Raw genomic sequence first — 17,426 nt, 5'->3', positions numbered from 1 at the left:
GCGTGGTGTCTCACATCCACACGGATGTGTGGTCTCAGGGTCAGGGAGGTCAGGAGTACAAACGAGCTGAAATTTAGGTGTCTGCAGGGCTGACTTCTCTCCTGGAGGCTCCAGGGAAAGTCCCTCCCTTGTCTTCCAGCATCTAGAGACCCCACATTCTGTGACACGCGGCCCCTTCCTCCCTTGTCTTCAAAGCCAGTGGGTCCTTTTCAGGAGGCGTCACTGGGACCCAGTGTCTGCTTCCTCCTCCACCTCTGAGGAGCCTGTGATGCCCTTGACCTTTGTGAATCACGCTGTCCTGGAGAACTGTGTACAAGTATATACGTCTCTGGTTTCACTTCCCTGCATGGGAACCGGGCCTAGGGCTGTTGGATGGAGGGAGATTCCCTGTTACAGTTCTGAGGAGCAGCCCTACAGATCCGCTCAGAGGCTGCACCACTTTGTGTCCCCACCAGGGGGCCCAGGGGCTCCCACTCCTCCACAGCTTTGCCATACTCACTGTTTTTAGGTTATTATGTTTATTCTTCGGTTACAGTTGATATACAGTATATTTTTTCAAGTGTACAGCACAGGGATTAGACATTTACATACATTATGATGTGATCCCCCAGTAAGCCTAGTGCTCACCATTTAAAAATGTTTTCAGCAATACTTGTCCTGAGGAGTGTAAGGTGATGTCTCACTGTGGTTTTGCCTGGAGTCCCTTCCCTGGACTTTAGATCTAAGTCGGCTGGGACCTGAGGGGACAGATGCAGGAGGCAGAGACCATTTCAGGAACAGAGGTAGGTGAGCAGAGACCCCGAGCAGGTGCAGTTCTGCAGGTGCAATTCCACAGATGACAGGTGTGGGTGAGACCAAAGTCTTCAGTAGCACATGCCCAGTCCCCAGAAAACAGGTGAGAATGCAGGGCTCCAGGAAGAGAAAGAGGGAGACAGAGGCTGCAGGGACCTGGGGCCTGTCTGAGATCCAGGAGAGAAAGGAGACCCAGGCAGGAGTGGGGCAGGGCTGTAAGTGGGTGAGAGTGAGGCCTGAAGCCAAACCCTGGAGAAGGAGATGGACCACACAGGAGGCCAGTCCCCGCTGCTCCTGCACCCTTCCGAGGACAGAGTCCTGTGCACAGGGAAGCCTCAGCAGGGGCACCATGAAATTCAGAGAACGGGGGTGGCTCTGGGTCTCTTGGGCTTTAGTTGGAGTCAGGGGCCATGGAGAGGCCCCTCCTGGTGGCTTGGAGTCAAATTTCCCTGGCTGGATCTCCCTTGTGTCCATCGCTGTGGTTGGTGTGGCCACCTGTGCCAGCTGTGCCCAGACACTGCCAGGAGCAGCAATACCACTCCAGATGGAACGAAGCAGACATAGTTCCCCACTGTGTAAATCCCGGAGGCGGGGTGGGGAAGGAGAGGACAGGGAGTCACTGACAGGTGGACAAGGATCAGCCAAGCCCAGGACCTATGAGACAGGAGCTCCTCCTTTATTGGTCAAGCCTATCCCCTTCCAGCACCGCCCTGAGCACACTCCCAGGTGACTTACCTGTCTGGAAACCCTCTCCTGTGGGTGGGGCGGTGGCTTCAGGGGTTGCTCCTGGGAGTGAAATGGGACCAGTGTCTGTCTCCTGCACAGACCCTCCCTTCCCTGGGAGCCCCCAGCCCCTACCGTCCCCACCTGATGACCCCTGGGGCCACACCCTCAGCTTCACTACCAGTCAACTACAGGACCCCAGCTCAGAGCACAGCTGCAAACTCAGACTCGCTCAAGGATCCAGGGAGAGTCTTCCCTCCTGGCTCCCACCCCCCAGGCTAAATAGGCCTCTTGCTCTAGGGGTTGTAAGATGTCATTGCCGGCCAATTGTACACTCACCAAGAAAAAAGCAGGACCCCTCCCCACTGTCACCCCGCTGTCCACGCCCCACAAAACCCACAGAAGAGGATGCCCCAGGAAGAGATCCCCACTCCCCAGCCTAAGAGGGACTCCAGGTGGAAGGCTTAGGTCTCCAGGGGCTCCTGTGAGGGGCAGGAGAAGCCTTGAGCCCAGGTTCCTCCTCAGCCTCTCAGCCAGGCCCTGCAGCTCCCACAGCATCCACACCCGGCCTCTTCCTCTGCACCCCTCAGTACAGAGGATGCCCCATGGACTCCCAGGAAAGGGGACAGGGACATGTGATGACAGTGGGTTAGAATTTTCTGCCTCTATGTGTCTGAGGGGCTGGACACCCCTCAGAATGTCCCACCATCCTTGATACATTACATGAAGCATCTGTTCCCTGGTCCAGAGACAAACAGGGTGGTGGGAGCCACTTCACCTGAACACAGGGTCAGGGAGTTCTGAAGGCTGGCCCCACATATCAGGGCCACTGTGTCCCCCAAAGTCCCCCAGGGCAGTGAGGGGTCATAGGTCAGGATAAACTGGACATGCCCACTGACCCAGGGGACTCTGAGTCACAGTGGCATAAAGAGCAAAGGGAAAGACAACACCAGGTTTTAAAGGAAGAATTCCTCCCTCCTTGCCCCATTCCTTGAGCCACTCACTTAAACCCTGACTCCAGGACATCTCAGGAGCTGACCCCACCTACAGAATGCATAGTCTCATCCCAGAGGTCCCCCAAAGCACCTTCTAGCCCTGGTCAGGGACCCCATAAACCCCACAACTTGCCCAGTGTTGAATGGACCACCCACAGGGGACACACTGCCTGAGGTTCCCACTGAGTCTGCCCAAGAGCACAGAAAAAACTGAAAACCATTCTGAGTGAAAGGACCAAAGGTCCCTTAAAGAAGTCTGTCCCTGAAAGTCCACTCTCCACCCAGCCCTGCAAGAGAGCTCCCAGCCCACCCCATGCTGGGGCTCAGTGTCCAGGCCATCATGGTGTCCAGATGGGACCAGGGCTCCAGGGCCCTGAGCCAGGTGTGAAGGCCAAGGCACATGAGTATAGAGGGGCAGGAGAAATACAGGGCTGAAGGCCAGCAGGAGGGCAGGGAGCCTGGGACAGAGGACAGAGGTGGGGACAGGGTGCAGGGACATGGGGCAAACCTGAGGGTGGAGTAGAGACATCCTCACGTGTCACCTTCAGCTCCAGGATCTCACTGGGCTCAGACCAGAAGGTCCCTTGGCGATAGAGGCAGTGATAACCCCTGGCAGTGTCATCACCCACTGTGGGGATGTGGAATCTGGCCTCTGTCCCGTTAGAGTCATGTGGAGGCATCACAATCTGATCCCCAAGGACAAATCTGTTCTCATCCTCCAGACGGAATGTGACAGCCCGAGTGGGGCCCCCGCACACGATGGTCACAGGCTGTCCCCGGGGGATCACAGGTCCCGCCTTGGCCCTGATGGAGGGTTTGGGCAGGATCCCTGTGAGAAAGCAGAGAAGATCTCAGGGTCCCTCAGGAGGAAGTCACCAGTTATCACAAACCTCCATTTCCTGGGTTCCCTTCCATGACTTTAGCAAACTTCCGGAGCTGTGCAACCATCCTCTCCACCCAGTTTTCAACATCCCACCATTCTTTCCCCAAACACCACCCCCCACACCCACTCCAGTGACTGTGAATCCTCATCACTGCAGAGTGACCTCCCTGACAAAAACCCCCAAGTCCTGGACACATGTTGGGCTTTTCTCAGGGTGACATAGGAGAGGTCAGAGCAGCCTGGGATCCTGGGAACTACTCCCTGCCAATAGTCACTTTCTAGGGGACAAAAATGCTGGAATGGTGGCAGAGGGTGAGAGTAACAGGTCACATGTGGGGACTGGGAAGCAGGCATCTGAGGATTCACCTGGGGTGAGACTGAAGGGCAGCTGGTGACACTGTGGCAACCAGTGGGGGCTACAGAGCTCCACTGGAAGTCAGGGGAGGGGAGGGTGGAGCTCCACCCTGACCTGGTCACATGACCCCAGTGGGTGCGGATTTCCAAACCCAAGGCAATCCTTTCAGCAGCACTCATCTCTGTTCCCACTGCATTCTCTACCTTCCTGGCAGCCTGTTCCCATTTCTAGTATGGAGGGTCCTGAAACCCCACGTGTGCCACATGTCTGGGGATCAGGGAAGATAGAGCTTTAGCTGTGAAACAGGAAGATGGTACCCAAGTCACACAAGCCTGATAGAGGCAGATGCTGACCAAGGTTCCCCACTCGTTCACTCACTCTGCCCCTCGCTCATTGTTTCATCCACATCCTAGTTCCTCTCCATCCATGTACAGAGGGGTTCCATGTGCCACTTACCCCACAAATATGAGACTCACTCACAAGAACCTCCTTCCTTGTCTCAAGGGAAGAGAGAGCACAGAGGTTCATGAAGTGATTGTGCAAATGCATAGGCACACACCCGGAGTGAGTGTGGGAGTCTCGGGGCCAAGGAGGGGCCAGTTGACCTCTATGGAATTCACAAGGAAGAGGTGCAGAGCTGAAGGCCAAGTGTGAACCAGCCCAGCCCAGTGAGAGGAAGGTCAGCCTGTGAGGAGGTCAGGTCCAGCAGAACAAGGGTCTTTGTGGAAGTGAAAGAAAGGCTGTGTCCCCACAGATCAGTGGGTCAGACAGCATGAAAACAGACCCATCCAGACAGAGATGGGCCTGGGTCATATCCTAGCTGAAGGTAAGCCATAAGAGGAATCTAACAAATATCAATACCTTGTCTAAAAACACAAGACACATGAAAAGTGAATTTAACAAGGTAGATTCACCTTCCTACATGTGGATGGTCTGACCCAGGCAGAGCACTGGAAGAGAAGCTGTGGTGAGAAAAATGCCCAGCACCCAGCCTCCTCCCGGGGCTGCACTCAGGGGCCCTGATGGAAGCAGGGCTCAGCCCCTGAGAATGTCCAGCTACTTCCTCAGCATTACCTCTGAGCATAGCCTTTCTTCTTGCTTTGACCTTCAACAAAGCCCCAATCCCTTTTTCCAACAGGTACTCAGTCTGAAACTGTCCCCAAACCCAGGTACCCACTTCTGAGACTCAACCTTAAATGGTCAGACTTGGGTCAGGGCCAGAACAGAGGGGTCAGACCCCTAGGGGGGACCATGAGTCTCCTGGGCTGGAGTCAGGACTCAAAAGGGATGGAGACGCCTCCCCAGGCTCCCAACCCCCTCTGTACCAGCATGTTATCCCTCCATTCCAGCACTCACCGAGGACCAGGAGGGAGCTGGCATGAGGGCCCATGGCCACACCTGCAGCCTGCACGGACCTGCAGACTGAGGGTAAAGGACAGAGCCTGCAGCTGGCACAGTGGTCAGGAAGTGTGGGGTCAGGGGTTTTCTGGGAGTTGCTACATCAGTGTCCTGGAGCAAAGGGGAAGAGCTAATGCAGATGGTCCTGAGTGCAGGTTGAGTACAATTCCTGTGAGACACTGAGAGAGGGTGGAGCCGTGCCCAGGGCAGGAGGCTATGCCCATGGCCGGGGCCCAGGAACATCAGTGGGGCTGAGACAGTGCCCAGAACAGTGGTGGGGCTGCAGCAGAGGCCGATGGCTGTGCCCACCAGGGCTGGGTGGTGACTGTGGTGGCCCCAGATCTCAGGCACTGTCTGTGGTCGGTGCTGGCAGAGGTGCACACAGGTCCATCTTGCCACCCAGACCTCCATGCACCCACTTTGAAGACAAGACCCTTGGAGGCCCTCTTGTGCATGCTGGGGAGGGGAGGGCAGGATGCTGGATGGTCTCTCTTCTCTCGTGATGCCGAGAAGACAGAACTCGGGTGAACCTTGGTGTGTAAGGAATAAATGACACACCTTCTCAAGAGCAGGTGTGGGGTTTACCTGTGATGCTTCCTGACAGTCATTTTTACAAAGAAAAGGGGCATCTCCCTTCCCCCCTTTCCCATCAGACCCTGTGAACACACTGCACATTCCTAATACCCCCGATACAAGAGCCCAAACTTCCCTTTCTATTAGGCAGACTGAGAGCTGCCTCCAGAACACCTACAGGCCCATCCTCTAAGAACCAACACAGGTGACTTCTCTGCCCTCAGCTTTCTGTGCTGCCTCCTGTCTGACCCATCACCTCCCCACCCAGCCAGCCCCTTCATGGGTCAGCACTTGCAGAGCTCCCCCCGCACTCCTGGAACTCCCAATACACAGCAGGGCCCTCACCAGCCCTAGGCCCTGGGCTCTGGGACAACCTCCTCTGAGGGAGGGGCTCTCACATGCCACCACTTCCTCCTCAGGACATACCACTACTCTGGGTCTTGGGGCCCTGTTTCCTGTGTCCCCACATTCCTGTCCCTGACCACAGAGGGCAGCAATGGAGTTGCTTCTAAAGGAAAGAGTGCTTTCTGCACTTTCTGCATCTTCTTATTGGCAGGACAAGTCCATTGGCAGAATGACAGGTGACTTGTGTAAGGCAGCATCTGAAAGGGACGATGCCTCAAAGGTGAGATCCCAGACCCTCTGCCGCTGTTCCATGGAGTGTGTCCACCTGGGAAAACCACCAACTTCATTGCTTCTTGTGTTCAATTGTTGTCCTTGTGTGAATATTTTTAATACATCTTTTTAAATTGAAGACAAGAGAAGCTGAGAGAAACCCAATGTTTCTGGCGATAAAGGGTCAGATAGAGCAGGGCAGGAGGAGGCTAGAGGTAGACACGGCAAAAAAAGACACATTGATAGGGACCTGATGTGGCTGCAGTCTAACCAGTTCAGGGTTTCAGATGGAAACAAGAGTCATCAATATTTTCCCTAACTTCATCTGAAGGACAGAACACGGCTGTGGTGGCAGGGAGATTCCCCTGGACACCCCAATAGCTGCTGTGGATGGGGGAGTGAGGGAGCTCAGATTGGGGACACACTCCCCAGCAGGGACGTGGGAACATGTGAGGAAATATGAGGACACGTGGAGGGGAATCAGCAGGATCTGGGATGGAGGGACATGAGGAGGGACATGCAGGGAACCTAGGGTGACTGTGTTGCCTGATCCTGGACTCATGACCCTCACTGAAAAAACAAGAGCAGAGTGATGAGGAGTCACTCTGAGTGGGCGAGAACCAGGGGTCCAGTTTTGCATTTATTAGCTCTAAGTGTTCTGGAGATCAGTGTGACGTGCCGGGGGTGTTTGCAGCCATCAGGAGAGACTTGGGAAGGACATTCCTCGGCTGTAACCAGGATTCAGTCCCTCCCAGAACCCACAAGACTCCAGTCAGAGTGGCCCTTGCAATGGGAGGGATTAGAGGTGTAAAAATGAGTCCTCTCCTAGGTGTGGATCACCCAGCACAGGCAGAGAGTGGCAAGCAAAGGCCCAGGGTAAACACACTGTTTGGTCTCCTTAACTAGGGGTCAAGGTCAGTGAGCCTCAGGGAAAGACTTTGTCTCCACTGCAACCTCCAAACCACCCTCATCCGTACCACTCCCAAGGGGCAGCTTCCTTCCTCTGTAGTGGGTTTCACTCAAGTTCCCAGGCACCTCCCACCCAGACTTCCCATGGCCTTTCTGTATCGGGCCTGTCCCTTCCCAGGGTCAGAACAGGTTAGGGGACCTAGTCCCTCCTCTGAAGGCTCAGGCCCAGGTACCCCAGAGTCGGCAAGGTCTGCATGACTGACTCTCTCCAGGGCCCTGCAGGTCCTGGACTAGAGGCTAGACTGAGGTGGGGCCCTGACCTCACACTGATGCCACCCCTTTTGTCCCGGGGGTTCTGCCCCTGTGTTCCTACTCACAGACATCCAGAAGGGGTTGGTATTGTGGCCCATAATCAGCCTCTCACCGTCCTCTCTGTCCTCGTCCTCTGGATGGAAGGACAGGACCCTACAGTTTGGGAAGTGTGCAGTGGCCACACCTTGGGCTCATTTCCGTGGTCTCACAGGAAGTGATTATGAGTGCTGCCAGGCCCAACTCTAATGTCCCCTCCTTGGGTCCAGAGAGGTTTTAATTTCTGAAAATTTTTTCTACTGAGATATTTCATAACCAGGCTGAACCCATGTCAATCTAAAGACCTATGGTATTAACTGCATCACATGGATAAAGAGAGATATAAATAAAAGATACATGTATGGACTCAAGCACCAACTCACACCTTACACAAAAATAAATTGAAGGTGGACAAAAGACTTAAATATAAACTGTGACACCATTAAAGTCCTAGAGGAGAACGTAGTTAGGAAAATCTCAGATATTTTACACAGAAACATTTTTACTGACATGTCCCCTAGAGCATGGGACATATAGGAAAGAATAAACAAATGGGATCATCCAGATAAAAGGCTTCTGCACAGCTAAAGGAACAGTACTGAAATAAAAGGAGAATCAACTGTGTGGGAAAACATATTTGCCAATGATACCTGAGTTAAGGATTTAATCTTCAAAATATATATAGAACTCAGATGTCTACACTCTAAGAAGAAGACTAGCAACCCAATTAAAAAAGGACAAAGGACTTGAACAGACACTCCTCTAAGGAGGACATACAGAGAATCCAGAGATACATGAAAAGATGTTCAATATCATTAGCTATCAGAGAGATACAAATCAAAACCACAATGAGATGCCACTTCATACCAGTCAAAATGGCCTTCATAAACAAAGCAACAAACAACAAGTATTGGAGAGGTTGTGGAGAAAAGGGGACCCTTCTGCACTGTTGGTGGGACTGCAGACTGGTGCAACCACTATGGAAAACAGTATGGAACTTCCTCAGAAAATTAAAAATGGATCTGCCTTTTGACCCAGCAATTCCATTGCTGGGACTATATCCTAAGAACCCTGAAACACCAATCCAAAAGAACCTTTGCACCCCAATGTTCATAGCAACACCATTTACAATAGCTAAGTGCTGGAAGCAGCCTAGGTGCCCATCAGTAAATGAATGGATCAAAATCTATGGCACATTTACACAATGGAATTCTATGCAGCAGAGAGAAAGAAGTAGCTCCTACCCTTTGCAACAGCATGGATGGAGTTGGAAAGCATTATGCTAAGTGAAATAAGCATGGCAGTGAAAGACAAATACCATATGATCTCATCTTTAACAGGAACCTAAACAACAAAACAAACAAACAAGCAAAATACAGTCAAAGTCCCTGAAATAGAGGTCAGGCTGACAGTGACCAGAAGGGAGAGAAGAGGGAATTTCAGGGGAGAATGGGAAGGGTTTACAGGAACAAATATAAAGGAAACATGGGCAAAAACTAGGGGGTGTGGAAGTGGGAGGCAGGTGGGGAGGGATGGGTGGGTGGGCTGGAATGGGGACAAAAGGCAAAAAAACTGTACTGGAACAATGACTAAAATAAAAAATGTAAATTAAAAACAGATAGGCTTATGGAAATACAAAGAGATGATAAATGATAGATAGGTAAAGAATAGATACATAGATGATAGATAAACATGTAGATAGAGGGGATGGGTGGGTAGATAGAGAAGTAAAAGACAGGTAGATGGATAGATAAGTAAATGATAGGTAGATAGAAAAATGATAGGTACATGGATACACATGTACCATAGATAGATATATACACACTTAGATACATAGATATTCACACAGATACATGAATACATACATAAATATATAGATTGAAAGTTACATAGATACATACATAGACCAATGGTTACATAGATAGCCACATTGACACTTTGATACATAGATAGTAATATAGATACATAAAGACTTAGGTACATAGATAGATACTTAGATACAGAGAGAAATACATGGACAGCATAAGCAGGGAGACTTATTGGCCTGGCTTTGGGTTCCACAGGCTGACAGTCCCCAGCAACACACTTATGCAAACACTTCGGTTTCCCAAGTGCAGAAGGAGAACCATACAGCTCTCTTGAGACCTTCATATGATGACTGGGGGTCACAGAGAGGAACTTGGCACAGGGAATGGGTACTCAGTCTACCCTCCCCATGCTCTCCAGGGCAGGTGGCACCCTGCTCAGTCACCATGCCTTTGTCTCTGTGTCCCTGTATGTCTGTGACCCTGGGCTGTGCTCAGTACCCACCTGCCTCCCAGTTTGCTCAGTTTTCTCTGAAGTAAAAGCCAAGTCTACAGAGGCAAATGGACTACACAGACTGTTGTTTTGTCCAAAGGTTGGTGAGAGGGGCTTCAAGGAAGGTTGTGTTTGCAAAGAACCAGTTGGATACGGGGGATGGAGTTCTAACTGAATGATGTGGGTGTCTCTAGGTCCATCTATGGCACAGATCACCGGCAGTGTGTGGAGAGAAGGTGGACTCCTAGCCTCTGCCCCTCACTACAGGTAGTCGCATGATTATGACCTCATATGGGAAGGGCCCAGCCCCAAGAGGGGGAGAATCAGGACCTGAAGGGAAAGACCTGAGACTTCTCAGGGTCACAGCCCAGGGAGGGGCTGCTGGGCTGCAGCACCAGGCAGGCAGTCTCCCAGGAAGAGCTAGGGTCAGTGGGAAGGGACTTCCTCATTGTCCTGGGTCAGCCAGGTGAGGTCAGAAAGAGAAGAGGAGGTGTCTGCAAGGCCTGCTGTCACGTCCTCATGGATGGAATGGGGCTCAGCCTCTTCAAGGGCACAGACCTACAGCTCTCCCCAGACATGAGCTCACGCCCAGGGGACACCCAGTCCTGTGGTCACTGCTGCTCCAGGAGAAGAGCATCGAGCTCTGGGAGTCCATCCTCCCTCCTGGCACCAAGGTTCATGTACATTATGAGCCTGGGCCTCAACCTCACCTGCCCAGGGCCCCATGTTCCCGAGCCCCAGTCACCCAGCACCTCCAAGAAACAGAAGGTCAGACCATGGACTCTGCCCTGGGTAAGAACCCAAGAGGTGAATCTGAGGATTCGGGGTGGTGTGGCCACAGCAGTCAGTGTCCCAGTGTGCTTCAGGGAACCCAGCATCTCTGGTCAGAATTATAGCACCTGCTCTTCTGGGGCTCCACCATGCGCAGACAGCAGCTGGTGGGACTTGCAGGTTCTGTGTCCTGTGAGCCTGCTCCTGTACTGAATCTATCCGTTCTCTCCTGTGTCTCTAGGTAGCATACATACCAGAACACACTGGTTCTGTGTCACTGGAAAACCCAGGCTAATGCACGAGCAGATCAAAAGTAACAGAGAGATGGAAAGACAGAAATTTGATCCATGATAGAACCCCAAGAAAATAAAGATAAAAACGGAGAATTGGAAGGCGAATTCGTGGAGGAAAATCACCCCTGAGTAGAAATGGCAAAGGAAAGATCAGTACAAATTATAATTGAGGAGGAAGGGTGGACACCCACCCTCTCTAAGCCAGGACAGAAACCTCCCGGCTAATGAGATGTTTTCCTCTCCTGAAGTCAGAGGTAGCCACCTTGGGCAAGTTAGTGAGTATCCCACTGGCTAGTTTTTAAAAATCAAGACAGAGGAAAGACTCCAGGTATCATGGAGGGTTTGAATATGCTAATGTTTCGCAGAACTAAAGTAGCAATTGCACGTTTAAAAGCCCTGGCTGAGTTTTGGTTCAACTTTTAAAATATTCTTTTAATATAGAGTAACGTTTTTAATACCAGGCCTGTAACAGGCATGTAACTTTCTTCTTTTTCCTATTAAAAAGCAGCTAAATTAATCCGAGCGAGACTCTGGCGCCCCCTGGCGGTTCTCAGGGTATGGACTCCTTTTAACCCAATAGGACAGCCAGTTTGACCTATAAACTGTCTGGTGAAAACAGCTGGGCAACATCAGCTGGGTCTCTGGAAACTGCTGGACATTGGATGGCTGTCTGGAAACTGATGGACAACATTAGATGGGTCTCTGGAAACAGCCAGGTGCCAGTAGCTGGGTCTCTGGAAACAAAAGTTACAACTGAGTCCTGGCTGGCGTAGCTCAGTGGATTGAGCATGGGCTGCGAACCAAAGCATCGCAGGTTTGATTCCCAGTCAGGGCACATGCCTGGGTTGCAGGCCATGGCCCCCAGCAACCACACATTGATGTTTCTCTCTCCCTCTCTCTCCCTCCCTTTCCTCTCTAAAAATAAATAAATAGAATATTTAAAAAAAAACAAGATTAAAAAAATAAGTTACAACTGTGCTTCTCCAAGTTGGTGAGTTGTAGGAGGGACCTCCTGGTTAGTGAACCTCTTAATTCTTCAGTAGGGGTCCCCAAAGTCCAGGTCTTGCCTCCAGGAGAAATGTGTTAATGACTTTTAGGAAGGAGATAGTTTAATAGGGAAGTCCTCCAAGTGGCTGCTACCCGCCTGTGCAAGAGTGGCGTCCTGTGTCTCGAGGTGCAGAGGCCAGGTGGTCCTGAAGTCAGTGTCCTGGGAGGGCAGCATACATGCTGGACTCAGCTGTGGGCTCTGTGGGTTGTGGGGACTCGGTGTGAGCTGCTCTCCGTGTGAGGGCCCACTGGTCCAGCTGGGCATATGTCACCTCCTGGGGGTCTCCTGCAGCAGGACTCTGAGGGACAGACCCAGGATAAGTTAGTGTGGCTGAGGCGGAGGGGTGGGGGCTGTGGGAAGGAAAGACTGGGAAGACAGCATCCATGTGGCCCCTGTCATCCCAACCCCAGAATCTTCATTGTGTGGCCTCCTTCCACACAGAGTCAGAGACAGTCTGTGACCCACAGAATATGGCACAAGTGAGACCCTAGGCCTCCAAGGAGGGACCACAAAAGATGTCATGGCTTCGGCCCATCTACTCTGGGATCTCTCCCCCGGGGAGGCTGGCTGCCATGGAGAAGCCCACCTGCCTGCAAAGAAACTGAGGCCCCCCACCCCCATCCCTGCAGGGGTGCCACCCTACACATGGACCATGCTGCCCCGGCCAAGTCTTCAGCTTGGACACAGCCCTGGTCATCTGCACAGCAACCTCATGAGAGTCCCTGAGCCAGCACCACCCAGCACATTCCATCTGCTTCCAAATCCTCACCCAGGACGCTGGGATGATTTTGTGAACCCATTAAAGTGGGGGTGCTCTGTTACCCCAAAACCAGTGGCAAATACAAGGACTCACTGGGCTGTGCATGTCTCCATTTTCCTCAGGAAGTGCATCCACTGTGGTGGCCACATCTGGAGGGGAGAGAACAGTGGTCAGCTCTGGGGGTGGACCTTTGAAGCCAAATGTGCCTGAGAATTCACAAGGTCAGATTTCATACCCTCCTCCTCTAGATCCCATACTTTTCCCAGATACCTCCCACCCACACTGCTTTTGTAATGGCACTGAATGTGCATTGCCCTCCTCCCAAGAGGTCCCCTCTCCTTGTCCCTTTACCTGCTGGGCTCTCCATGATGTCATCTATTGGGCTGAGCCTGAGGAGAAAGAACAGGTGAGCATGGGGGGCACCTGGAGGCAGAGAACTGGAAGAGGGGGTGCATGGTCACTCCCAGGGGAGTCTCACCTCTCCTGGGGCCTTGGCTCCTCACCCTTGCTGCTGGGGGGCCCTGAGGACAGTCAGGGGTGTGAATTAGGAGGGAATCTGTCTTCCCAGCACCCCAAATACCTTCCCACATGACCCCACCCTGACCCCGAGACTCACCACGTTTTTTCTGATGATGACAGCGGACTAAGAGGAGGGTCAGGAGGAGGAGACAAAGCAGAGAGGCCACAAAGATCCCAACAAGAATATAAAGAAGCGCTGGTGACCGGCCTGGGGGAACATGGGAGATGGAACCAAGGTATCAGCAGTGTGCATTTACTGAGCACCTCCTGCATACCATGCCTGTGCTGGGGGCTTGGCATGTTCAAGCCTCATGGATGATCTCTCACGTGCCTCGTAGTCCTGCCACACAGGAACCATCACCCCCATTTCATTAAACCGGGATCCTGAGTGGGGACGTCTTCTGTCCAGAGGACAATGGCAGAGATGGAATGTGATGGACGCCCAACCCCATTCTTTCCCTCCCCCAGGAGGCACGCTCCAGGTCCATGGCCCACTGACCCCATCACTCACTGCGGATCTTAGTGTCCAGGGAATTTGTCTGTGTGTGTCCTAGGAGTGAGGAATCAGGGGGACATGTGTCAAAGGCCAGAGCTGGGCAGAGGAGGTTCTGAGTGTCCTTGCTCCCCACCCAGGGGGTCTCCCTGGCTCTGGGACCCTCACCTGTTCCCTCCAGTGATGCTGGGGTCATGGAACTTTCTGTGGGGATGAAAATACCATATGTCAGTCCTGTCCAAATTCATAACCATATTTTATTGAATCCATTGATACCAAAGTTAAATAAATATGTCTACATGTCAAATGCAAACATGTATATAGGCATATATTTGTATATATACACATATATGTAAATTTTTAAAATTAATCCTTCTCCTTGCTCACCCAAATCCAACACCCTTCCATCTGACAGCTGTCATTCTGTTCCGTGTATCTGTACCTCTGTTTCTATTTTCTTTGTTACATTATTTTGTTTATTAGACTCCACATAGAAGTGAGATCATATGGTATTTGTCTTTCTCTGACTCTCCTTGCCCAGGGCAGAGGGCTCGACCCCAGAGCCTGATCCTAGGCACAGAGCCCCCAAAATCTTCTCTAGACTGAAGCTTCTACTCAACAACTGTGGTGGGGGGATCCATGGGTATGAGAGGGGGTGGAACTGACAACTCTGGGGGCTCCTGTGAACAGGGAAGAAAAAGGTTGATGCGATGTGGGGCTGCCTGGGTTTGTCCCACTGGGCCTTGCCCATCTCCACCCTGATTTTCTAAGGACAGGCCACATCAGTCCATCACTCTATCCCAGAAGACCCCTCACATTCCTGAGAAATGGGGAACAGGAGTCAGGGAGAGACCCCTGCTCCTTTCTGCTGAGAGGAAGTGGTCACTCCTCTTACCCCCACCACCATGCTGCTCCTGACCCCATGAATCAACAAGGAATTGATCCTGCAAAACCCAGGAGCACATGGAGGGGGTCAGAGTGTCACGATGGGCTCTGAGTCCAGGACATCACAAGCCTGAACACACTGGGAAACACAGCTTCAACCCTCAAATACCTGAATGCAGTATCCAGCCCTGTCATGGGCCCCTGGACCCCATGAGTTTCCAAAAAGGATCAATCATGCATACAGGACACATTACCTGGGTCCCATAGAGTCTGGCCCAGGAAAAGGACAGTAAACCACCTGCTGGTGTGACAACTGTCTCCTTGAATGGGGTCTTTCTCCAACTGACCTCTGGGAGTCCACTCCCCACCCAGCCCTGCCGGGACAGCTCTGTGTCCACAACAATGCTGGGCTCAGTATCCAGGCCATTGTGGTGTCCAGATGGAACAAGGACTCCAGGGCCCTGAGCCAAGTATGAAGGTCAAAGGACAGGAGTGCAGAGGGGCAGGGGAGCCACAGGGCTGGGGGCCAGCAGGAGGGCAGGGAATTGAAGACAGAGGACACAGCTGTTGACAGGATGCAGAGACCTGAGGCAAACCTGAGGGTGGAATTGAGATGTCCTCACCTGCCACCTTCAGGTGTAAGAGCTCACTGGGCTCAGACCAGCCAGAAACTGTACTGTAGCAGCAGAAATAACTCCCAGCACTGAATTCATTCACTGAGTCAATGTGGAATCTAGCCTTGGTCCCCTGTGAACCAGGCTGAGACACAATTCTGTGATCCCAAATGAATAATCTTCTGTTCTTCTCCACCAGACGGAATAACTCCGCCCAGTCTGGGCCCCCCCACACACGATGGTCACAGGCTGTCCCCGGGGTATCACAGGTCCCGGCTCGGCCCTGATGGAGGGTTTGAGCAGGAGCCCTGGGAGGAAGCAGAGCAGATCTCAGGGTCCCTCAGGAGGAAGTCACAACTCTCACAATCCCCTCTTTCTGGATTCACCTCCCCACTTTTAGCAAACTTGCACAGCTGTGTAACCATCCCCTTAACCCAGTTTAGAACTTCCCACCATCCTTTTCCCAAACACTACCCCCCACACCCACTCCAGTGACTGTGAATCCTCATCACTGCAGAGTGACTCCCCTGACACAGGACCCCGAGTCCTGGTCACATGTTGGCCTTTTCTCAGGGTGACACAGGAGGGGTCAGAGCAGGTTGGAGCCATATATATGACTCCTTGCTCCCAGTCATTTTCTAAGGGAACAGAGACACTGGGAGGGAGGCAGAGGGTGAGAGTGATGGGTCACATGTGGGGACTGGGAAGCAGGTGTCTGAGACATGGGAATGACCTGTGCTAGGACTGGAGGGCAGCTGGGTGACACTGTGGGGACCAATGGGAACTGTAGAGCTCCACTGGAAGCCCATGGGGGTGGAGCTCCAACAGGATCTGGTCACATGACACCAGTGGGTGGGGATTTTTATCCCTAAGGCAATCCTCTGAGCACCACTCAGCTCTGTTCCCACTACATTCTCTACCTTCCTCACAGCCTGTTCCCATTTCTAGTATTGAGGGTCCCGAAAACCCCATGTGTGCCATGTGGCTGGGGAGGGGTGAAGAGAAGACTCATAGCCCTGAAACAGGAAGATGGCACCCACAGCACACAAGCCTGAAAGAGACAGACGCGGACCAAGGCTCCCACTCCTTCACTCACTCCCCCCTCACTCATTCTTTCATCCACATCCTAGTCACCCTTCGTCCATCTACAGAGGGGTTCCACATGCCACTGGCCCCACAAACACTACACTCACACACAAGGACCTGCCTGTTGGTCTGGAGGGAAGAGGGAGCACAGAGGCTGATGAAGGGATCATGTAAACCCACAGACACATACACTGACAAATGCCCCGGGTAACTGTGGGAGTCTCGGGGCCAATGAGGATCACCTGACTTTGTATGGAAGTGAGAAGGGAGATCAACTGAGCTGAGATTCAAAGGCCGAGTGTGAACCAGCCCAGCCCAGTGAGAGGAGACGTCAGCCTGGGAGGAGGTCAGGTCCAGTGACAAAAGGGTGTTTGTGGAAGTGTAGGAAGGCTGTGTCTCCACAGATCAGTAGGTCAGACAGCATGAAAACAGACCCATCCAGACAGAGAGATGGGCCTGGGTCATATCCTAGCTGAAGGTAAGCCATAAGAGGAATCTAACAAATATCAATACCTTGTCTAAAAACACAAGACACATGAAAAGTGAATTTAACAAGGTAGACTTACTGTTCTGCATGTGGATGGTATCAGCCAGGCAGAGCACTGGAAGAGAAGCTGTGGTGAGAAAAACACCCAGCGTCCAGCTTCCTCCCTGGGCTGCGCTCAGAGGCCCTGATGAAGGCAGGGCTCAGCCCCTGAGAATGTCCAGCTCCCTCCTCAGCATTCCCTCTGAGCACAGCCTTTCTTCTTGCTCTGACCTTCAACAAAGCCCCAATCCCTTCTTCCAACAGGTACTCAGTCTGAAACTGTCCCCAAACCCAGGTACCCGCTTCTGAGACTCAACCTCCCATGGTCAGACTTGGGTCAGGGCCAGAACAGAGGGGTCAGACCCCTAGGGGGGACCATGAGTCTCCTGGGCTGGAGTCAGGACTCAAAAGGGATGGAGACGCCTCCCCAGGCTCCCACCCCCTCTGTACCAGCATGTTATCTCTCCATTCCAGCACTCACCGAGGACCAGGAGGGAGCTGGCATGAGGGCCCATGGCCACACCTGCAGCCTGCACCGGACC

General features: G+C 52.4%; 1 protein-coding gene across 1 annotated transcript; it reads right to left on the bottom strand.

Annotated features, from left to right (window-relative positions):
- Window positions 1-1,979: 1,979 nt before the first annotated feature.
- On the bottom strand, window positions 1,980-17,426 carry LOC123804976 (leukocyte-associated immunoglobulin-like receptor 1). Its single transcript, XM_045817421.1, is given in 11 exon segments — window positions 1,980-1,997; window positions 3,053-3,339; window positions 5,105-5,163; window positions 12,178-12,299; window positions 12,855-12,910; window positions 13,113-13,150; window positions 13,240-13,282; window positions 15,282-15,501; window positions 15,504-15,580; window positions 16,925-16,960; window positions 17,366-17,426. Coding segments are annotated over 11 exon segments (990 nt in total). The 5' UTR covers window positions 17,400-17,426.

Source organism: Phyllostomus hastatus, unplaced genomic scaffold (genome assembly GCF_019186645.2).
Source record: "Phyllostomus hastatus isolate PE091 unplaced genomic scaffold, TTU_PhHast_1.1 phas_scaffold_261, whole genome shotgun sequence".
Taxonomy (NCBI): Eukaryota; Metazoa; Chordata; class Mammalia; order Chiroptera; family Phyllostomidae; genus Phyllostomus; species Phyllostomus hastatus.
This window is presented reverse-complemented; position numbering and strand designations above follow the sequence as displayed.